The sequence below is a fragment of the Orycteropus afer genome, unplaced genomic scaffold, assembly GCF_000298275.1.
Source record: "Orycteropus afer afer isolate SDZICR_OR568_19922 unplaced genomic scaffold, OryAfe1.0 scaffold00219, whole genome shotgun sequence".
Classification (NCBI taxonomy): domain Eukaryota; kingdom Metazoa; phylum Chordata; class Mammalia; order Tubulidentata; family Orycteropodidae; genus Orycteropus; species Orycteropus afer.
Window position 1 is genome coordinate 4,535,822 of NW_006921806.1, and position 8,671 is coordinate 4,544,492.

The 8,671-nt window shown below is 47.1% G+C and overlaps 1 protein-coding gene across 1 annotated transcript in view; it reads left to right on the forward strand.

Annotated features, from left to right (window-relative positions):
• Positions 1-7,595, forward strand: part of POFUT2 (protein O-fucosyltransferase 2) — a 27,062-nt gene extending 19,467 nt beyond the window's left edge. Inside the window, exons 6-9 of the mRNA XM_007948689.2 lie at positions 1,294-1,419; positions 2,633-2,813; positions 3,092-3,215; positions 7,442-7,595. Of these exons, the coding sequence (XP_007946880.1) occupies positions 1,294-1,419; positions 2,633-2,813; positions 3,092-3,215; positions 7,442-7,595 (585 nt within the window). The remainder of the gene's footprint in view (positions 1-1,293; positions 1,420-2,632; positions 2,814-3,091; positions 3,216-7,441) is intronic.
• Positions 7,596-8,671: the final 1,076 nt, after the last annotated feature.

The following is an 8,671-nucleotide window of genomic DNA, read 5'->3' on the forward strand; positions in this document are numbered from 1 at the left end:
AAGGTGGAAAGATAGCTGTGGAATGCTGCCAGAGCAGGTGTCCATCCCTCATTCCTACAAAGGGCCCGGGGTGGAAGCACCCTCCGGACCCCTGTCACTCTCAGGGTGTCCTCGGAACTAGGAAGACAGTTCCTTTGAGGCACTTCCCTCCTTGCAGACTCTTGGCTCTGTGCAGCTTCTCCCCAGGCCCAATTCTCACCTGCCTCAGAGGCCCCACTCTCCAATATGGTGTTAACTTCCTGGGCTGTTGATTGTAATAGCTAGATTTTGGGAACTCAACACAATATTTAATTTTTTTTAAAAAAAAAGTAGTTTGTGTTGTGTACCTTCTACTGAGTTCACTTTGAACATGGTCAGTGGGGGCACACTAACTGCAGGTCAAGTGACTACCTGTCAGGGGTATGCTGTGGCTTGGTGCTTTTCCCCACCCTGTGACTCAGAGGCTGTGGGTCCAGGGAGCCAGAAGAGATGGGTTTTGAGTCCCCTCTGCCAACCACACTGGAGCCCTAGGTTGGGAGCCACCCAACCTCCTGGCTCTCAGGGATCCCGGGGGGTGGGGCGGGCTGGGTAGGGCAGAGGTTAGGCATGTGAGCAGGGTCCCAAATGAGACCCTTGCTCTGGGTACATGACCTTTACTAGTAATATAGTCCCTGTGTTAGCGTGGCTGTCCTAGTGCAGGGACAGTGCCTTGGCCATGCCTATCCCCATTGAGTATCTGATCAGTATGCCTCTGCTGCTATTGGCTTTGTCATCGTTATCTTCAACATAATAATGCTGTTACTATTCCCCATGTCATTATCCCACCACCATCAGCCTCTGAGGGCAGTTACTCCCCTCAACCCTTGTCTGTGGGAACCTCAGTGCAGCCTGGTCAGGGCTGCATCCTACCCACAGCCAGAGCTTTCCCCAGCTCCTGGGATAGGGGGTGTTATTTATCTTCCTCTTAATTAAATTTGGTTACAATCACCTACTTGCAACTTAACTAAGATAGATTTAATCCTATGAACTTACTTTATGACCCTGCTCACTATGAGACTCTCCACTGATGCTGTCGTTGTCATTGGCGTTTCTTTTAAGATGCTCTGTGGCCAGACAGCTTTGCTTCTTATGGTGATTATTGATAGGGCATGAACCGAGGTGGGGTAGGGGTAGGAGTGAGAAGTGGCACCTCCTGGGAATGGCGGGTTGTGCCAGTGTGTGGAGCACCCACTCGGACACTGGAGGTGCGCCCTGACCCAAGTGCGTGCTCTGGAACCCCTGGCGTACCCAACAGCTCTCCTCTCGGCCTCGCAGACCCGGCGGAGCATGGTGTTTGCCAAGCACTTGCGGGTGGTAGGAGATGAGTTCAGGAGCCGCCACCTCAACTCCACTGACGAATCTGACAGGATCCCATTTGAGGAGGACTGGACCAAGATGAAGGTAGCTTCCCAGCTTTTCTTAACAAGAGGATTTGTCGGTGACTATTGTAGAAGCACAGTAACTCACCCTGAATATAGGGAAGTCAGAGCAGAGACAGCGTGTTCTCCATCACAGGAATGCTTCCATCCCCTCACAGTACTTGGGTCCCCTGTCAGGGGACTCACTCATCTCACTTACTCTCCAGTAAGATGGGATTGTTATATATCCCAGCAACCTACGAGAGTTGTGTTTAGAAGAAAATGAAATGACAAATGGGAAAGTAACAATAAAAGGAGGTGAAAGAGTCGTATTCAGTGCTCTTGTTGCATGGCATGAGCACTGAAGGAGAAAGGACTGCACTGACCCAGATCACCTCGCAGTGCTGTGATTGCCATTCTGTTCCAGTGTCATCTTTTTTTCCTCTGAACGGTTAGTTTTTCCTACAGTGTGGTCTCTACAAACACATTGTACTTCTTAAAATGAATGTTCTTTTGAAACATTTTCAACATTATTATGAAGTCATTTTGATGATCCCTTTTTATAAAATGTTATTTTTAACAGCAAACGTTTCCTAGCTGTTTGTTCTTTTATGGAACAGTTGGGTTGTTGGCAAATGGAATATTTTCCATGTAATAAATATTATGTCATTTGGCTAGTCTTTACTAGAAAAGGAGCTCTGGTAGCATAATGCCTAAGGCATTTGAATGCTAACCAGAAGGTTGGTGGTTCAAACCCATCAGCCACTCCTCGGAAGGAAGGTTGGGCAATCTCCTTCCGTAGTGATACTGCCTCAGAAACCCAAGGAGAAGTTGCTATGAGTCGGGTTTGACTTAACGGCAGAGAGTTACTAGAAAAACATTAAAGATAGAAGGTTTTTCTTTTATCCATTTTTTTTCTTAAGTTTTTCCTTTACTGTTTGTGTACCATTCGTGTCAAAGGATCCGTGGTAACTAATCACCTTATGGTCTTACATAGACATCCAGTCCACCCAGAGGAATCCTTTAGATGCAGCCCTGGAGGACACTGGGTGGAAGTGCCCATGCTCCCCCCCATTCTGAGCATCACCCCCTGCATCCTGAGGGCCCAATGTGCTCAGGAGGTGCTTCTCTCCCCTACACTGCCCTGTCCAGTCCAGTCCAGCTTCTCAGCAGCCCTGCCCATGCCCCGTGCTGCACACAGACGCTAGTGCAGAACCTTGATTCAGCTTCAGCATGTTCCGGTGGTTCTTTGCTAGGTCAAGTTGGGTTCTTCGCTGGGGGGTCCCTACCTCGGCGTTCACCTGAGGAGGAAGGACTTTATCTGGGGGCACAGAGAGGATGTGCCCAGTCTGGAAGGTGCTGTGAAGAAGATCCGCAGCCTCATGAAGATCCACCACCTGGAAAAGGTGTTCGTGGCTACTGATGCTGTGAGGAAGGGTATGGCGTGGTGACTTTTCACTTGTACTCCTCTCTTTTGGACTCCGCTAGGCATACATCATAATCCTCTCTCATGCAGTTCCCAGGAGGGTACAGCTCAACTTTGTGCTTGTGCTTATCACTGCCCAGTCCACTGGCTCCATCGTTAACTGTCTCTTTACCTTTCTGGCCTCTTCCTGAAGCTTTCGCCCATAGCAGAGCATGCATGTCCTTTGTTACAAGTGCATGTTTGTTTGTACAGTGGGTGCCAGTCACAGGCCTCTTCTTGTACTTTGCAGACTATGAAGAGCTGAAGAAACTTCTGCCCGAAATGGTGAGGTTTGAGCCCACGTGGGAGGAGCTGGAGCTCTACAAAGATGGAGGCGTTGCCATCATCGACCAGTGGATCTGCTCCCATGCCAGGTGCTGCCCATGCCTGCGCTTGCAGGGAATGTGTGGGGTGTTTTTCAAAAGGTTCTTAACAGCTCAGCTACTCAGTGTCATGAAAGCGAGTGCATCTTTGTGTCCACACTTGACTGCCACTCTCTTGTTTGCTTCCTCGTTCTACAGAGGTGTTTCCTTGGGCTGCTGTTCTTCTCTCGTTGCACTCTTTTGGTCTCATTTGCAGAAGTGCCTATGGCAGGCTGTTGCCACGGCTTCTTCTAGAGTCCCTCTCCTTTCGTCCTGTCTTACTTTTCCTTCATTCCATATCCCTGTTCCTGTCTACCCCACCCTGCTAACTACCTGGTGCATGGCCTATGTTTTTCATTGAGTATGTATCATTGTGTCATTGTAAACAGTATGCGGGACATCCTACGAGTCAGGAAACATCCCTTCTGTCACCATTTTCATGAGGTTGTTCACAAGGGAGGTAGTGCTGGGTGGGAGTGAGGCCTGGGTCTTATATGGAGGACCAGGGTTGGAATGAGGTCAGAGCACATTAAGCAAAATGGAAAATACAAGTACTGTAAATTACTTTCCCTCTGTTTTCAGAATTTCCAGATACATTACCGCTGTGTGTGTGTGAAATGGATGTGAATGACACTGCTGTGTGGTTATTATTCTCTTCTTCCCTTTTTCTCACTCAGCCCTTTACTTGCAGCTCTGTCCATGTTGTGCACACTCTAGTTCATTGAATCCATCCAAAACCATTCACTTATTTGGATGGCTGGTGATAGGGAAACCAAGATTGCCTCCAACTTTCCATCTCTACTAACCGTACTGCAGAGAACATCCTTGTGCCTGTCCTTTTATGTGCCTCAGAGAAGGTTTCTCTGGGGTGTGTAGGCAGGAAAGGGAGAGTTGGATCCTGGGGCAGTTGCATGATTGATTTCAGAAAACGCCAACAGAGTGGACCCTGCACAGCTCACCTATGAGCCAGTCCTCTTGTTCCCTCACACCATAGCCAATGTTCAGTGTTACCCAACTTTCTGATTATTGCCAGTTTGGGGTAGAAAGTGGGGTCTCATTTTAATTTTCCCTTTCTCAGTCTACTAGTAGATTTGAGCATCTCTTTTTCTTGTTAACCATTCAGGTCTCCTCTTTGCATTTATTTTTTACTTAGTAAGAGATTAAAGGACTTAATTCAGAGGCTTACCTCTGATCATTTCTTGACCTGCTTGGAGTTAATCTGTTTGTCTCTTTATATTAATATTATAATTGAAATTTAATATGCATGCAGAAATTAAGCGTACAATTCAATAGATATCCACAAAGTGTATAGACACATTTCTTTTACCCATAACTGTGTTAGTATTACATGAATATAAATAGGTAAATGAGAGCCCAGTATGGGAGGAAACTCACAGCCACCCAGTGGGGTCAGCTGGTGAGACTGCCTGCCTGGATATTAAGTGAGGGGTTTTTTAGCTACAAAGCTACATTGTAGCATGCAGCAACCAAAATGAAGAAGTGACAGTTATTGTTCACAGGTCCTGGAGGGGAGCACACTTGTGGGCCATATACAGAGTGCACCCAGGTGCCAAAGAAGGAAAGAATTAGTGTGAATGGACCAGGGCTTAGGTTTTAATAGGGCCCACGGGGCAATAGTACACATCATTTCACAAGCTTAAGCATTATTGGGTAATTTAATGCAAATGGTGGGAAAACTAGGTGTCTGAGGGCATGAATTTAGCAGGGAAGAGAGGGAGTCTTTATATGAATTCACAGATGTAATGTGTGATTGGAGACAGGATGAGCTGGCAGCAAGTGTGAGTTAATTAGAAAAACAAGCAAGCCTGCTGTTTTTAAATATATCAAAAATCAAACCCACTGCCCTTGAGTCAATTCTGACTCACAGCAACCCTTTAGGACAGTAGAACTGCTCCACAGGGTTTCCAAGGCTATAAATCTCTACAGAAGCAGACTGCCTCATTTTTCTTCCACGGAGCAGCTGGTAGGTTGGAACCACTGACCTTTTGTTAAGCCGCCAAATGCCTTAATCCCTCCACCACCAGAGCTACTTGATTTGAAATAATGTTTAATCAGAGGCTGGAAGAAAAAAGGGAGCTCTGGTGGCATAGTGCCTAAGGCATTTGACTGCTAACCAGAAGGCTGGTTGTTCAAACCCACCAGCCACTCCTTGAAAGGAAGATTGGACAATCTACTTCCATTGAGATACCACCTCTGAAAGCCAAAGGAGGGGGTCACTGAGTCGGAAATGACTCGATGGCAGTGAGTTTGATTGTTGTTTTGTTTTCTATTTTTGAAGAAAAGAAATGAGGCAGCAAAAAATGGAGTTTAGGTTTCTTACAAGAGCAACCAAATCAAGAAACATTCCCAGCATTTATCACGTGTCCAGCATATATAAATTTCTTGACATGTGAAGAGGCAAGAAATGTGATTGACAGTTAAGAGGGAGAAAAAAAATCATAGCAGCAGACCCCCAGATGATCCAGGTATTAGAGTTAGCAGATAAGGACTTTAAAATAATAGCAATTAATGTGTTAAAGAAAATAAGAATAAAAGATACAGAACTTACCAGAATGAGAATCTATTAAAAAAGAATCAAAATTGACATTATATGTAAAATACAATAACTGAAATTAATTCAGTTACATGGGTTATATGGGTGGATAGATGGGTGGACAGGCTGAAATATTAGCTATGTATATGAAGTGGCGTATGCACCCAAGAACATGTATAGAGTTGGCAGACAGTGGTCCAATAACTTTATGTGTATGATCTGAATTCCCAGGTGTATAATGGGGCTGACAAGAGGCAAGGTTGTAATTACTGCTTGGTCACAGCCAGCTACCCAGAGGGACCGAGTAGTTGAACCTGTGGGCTTGGGACCATAGTCGCAGAGGACATCAAGCTCAATTGGCATAACATACTACACAAATCATTGTCCCATCTCCTGCTGTGGCGAGTGGTGACTGAGATCTTAAAAGCTTGCAAGGTGCCATCTAGAAGCAACAATGGGTCTCTCCTCGTCCAGAGCCAAGAAGAATGAAGAAAACCAAAAATTCATGGAAAAAATTAGTCCTAGCGACTGGTAACACCATCCGATCTGCAGCCTATATGACTATGAGACCAGAAGAAATAGATGGTGCTCCGCTACTACTGTCAACCACTCGGAAGAGGATCTTTGTAGGAGATCCTGGATAGACAGTGGGAACAATGTAGAACAAAACTCAAAATCATTTGAAAAAAAAATGGGGAACAGGTTTGCTGGCCCGATGGAGCCTGGTGGAACCACTGAGACTGTGGCCCCTCGCTGCCCTTCAGGTCTGGAATTGAACGCACATCTGTGGCTTCCAGCCAAACAATAGGCATATTAGTTGAACATTTACCTGAGGTAGATACACCCCTTGGAGAGAACAATTATGGGAGAAAGAAGGGCTGCTTACGCACAGGGAGACAGCGTAGGGAGCAAGAGTGCATGGAGGGATGGTCACAGGGAAGTGGTACCTATCGGGAGGAAGTGGGAGAGGAGATGTTGCATTGTGCTAAATTGTGGTCAATGTTATGAGACAAAGGGTATGTGATCTGCTGTATGGAAAGTGTATTTGCTCTGTAAATTATCATCCAAATAACAATAAAAAAAAAAAAAAACTTACTGGAGACAGCATGATTGGTGAACTGCAAGACAGGGCAACAGGAAACCTCTGAACTGAAGCATGAAGATTTAAAAAGAAGTGGGACACAATCCAGCAATCCAACATATGTAATAATTGAGATCTCAGAAGGAGAAGAGGTATAATTGGGCCAGAGTAGATGAAAAGGGAATATCTAGGAACTCCCAAACTGGTGGAGGACGTCAACTCTTCCACACAGTCCTGCAAATAACGAGCACTATCCTTCTGAAGGGAGCGTGGCTTTTTATCCTCTGGCTGCTTTTGACAGTTTCTCCTAGTCTTGTTTTTTTTTAAAAAAAAAAGGTTAAAATGTGCTTTCAGCCTGTGTTCTTAGCTTCTGAAACCTCTTCACATGTATCCTTATTTTTCATTATATGCTGAGCATTGTGTAAAAAGAACCACTGAGGTGCCATGGAAGTGAGAGGGAGGGACAAGGTGAGCACCTGGCCAGGGTGGAGGCTCCACAGGATTACAGGGACGGCCACTGCATGAGTATCTGGAATTGGGGGTGGGGGGCGGTGACTAGCTAGTTCTGTGTAACTCCACTCACCCTCTCATGTTCCCCTGCAGGTTTTTTATTGGCACCTCAGTCTCAACATTTTCCTTCCGGATTCATGAAGAAAGAGAAATCCTGGGGTTCGACCCCAAGACAACATACAACAGATTCTGTGGGGACCAAGAGAAAGCATGCGAGCAGCCCACCCACTGGGAGATCATGTACTGAGGTGGTGCCACACCCTCCCTGGGCCCATGGTACGCTCCCTGTAAGGAGACCCTTCATGGTCATGAGGGGTTTCTGTGTGCTGGCTGGTGATGGTAGTGGGGAGCAGACCGGCTATCCATCACAGGGTCTCAGGTTGAGAGTAGGCCACACTCAAGAGCAGTGCATAGTGGTAGATCCTGGGGCTGGGGTGTGTGCGGCTGCTGGGGTGTGTCTCACGTGGCATCTGCTGGTAAAAGCATTGCTGCTTCCTGAGGATCTCAGTTGTGTGTCCATTCAGGGTCTGTGAAGTGGCACTCATGCTGTGATGATGAGAAAACAGAGTATTTTTGGTAGCATCAGTCGTGGCAGGCTGGCTGTCCCCATTTCCTGCTTTATTCTGAACAAGTCGTGGATGATGTCAAGGGCCCTGGGTGTTTGCTTTGCCATCGTGGCTGACACGATGCACACATGTCCTTTGGCTCTGTATGAGGGATGATTTTAAGTTTATGCAGTGGCAACCAAAGAAGCTTCCTCACTCCCATCCTCACTGTTCCTCCCACTATGGGCCACACATGATTGCTGTTTCCTTGTGGGCCCAGGGGAGGCAGAGCCAGGCTGGGGGAGGTCCTGGGGGGACCTGAAAAGATGTTGGGAGTGCCAGAATGTTCCACAGTACTATCTTCAGGGCAAAAGGCACCCAGTGAGCTGTCTGCAGGGTATAAGCTGTTGAATCCACTCAAACCTACACCATGGCTGCTCCCATGGTTGTAGCCTCCACTGCCCTGTTAAACTGCACACCATCCCACTGTGGCACAGCCACAGGAGGGCTCAGACAGAGTGCAGCAGTGGGCAGAGAGGCCACCAGACACTCGTGTCACCACTGAGAAGAGTGAGCAGCAGCACACACACCAGCTTCGAGGGGCATCTCAGATCAACTGCCTGCTCATCATCTTCACCCGTGAAGATGCCCTTTCCAGGTGCTTCAGCGCTGCTGCCATGAGGAGCATTTCTGCCAAAGAGAAGCATGCTGGACACAAACCCGGCCATGTGGACACACACTGTTGAGGGGTGGCCTCGGCCTCGGGGCTGGGCCCAAG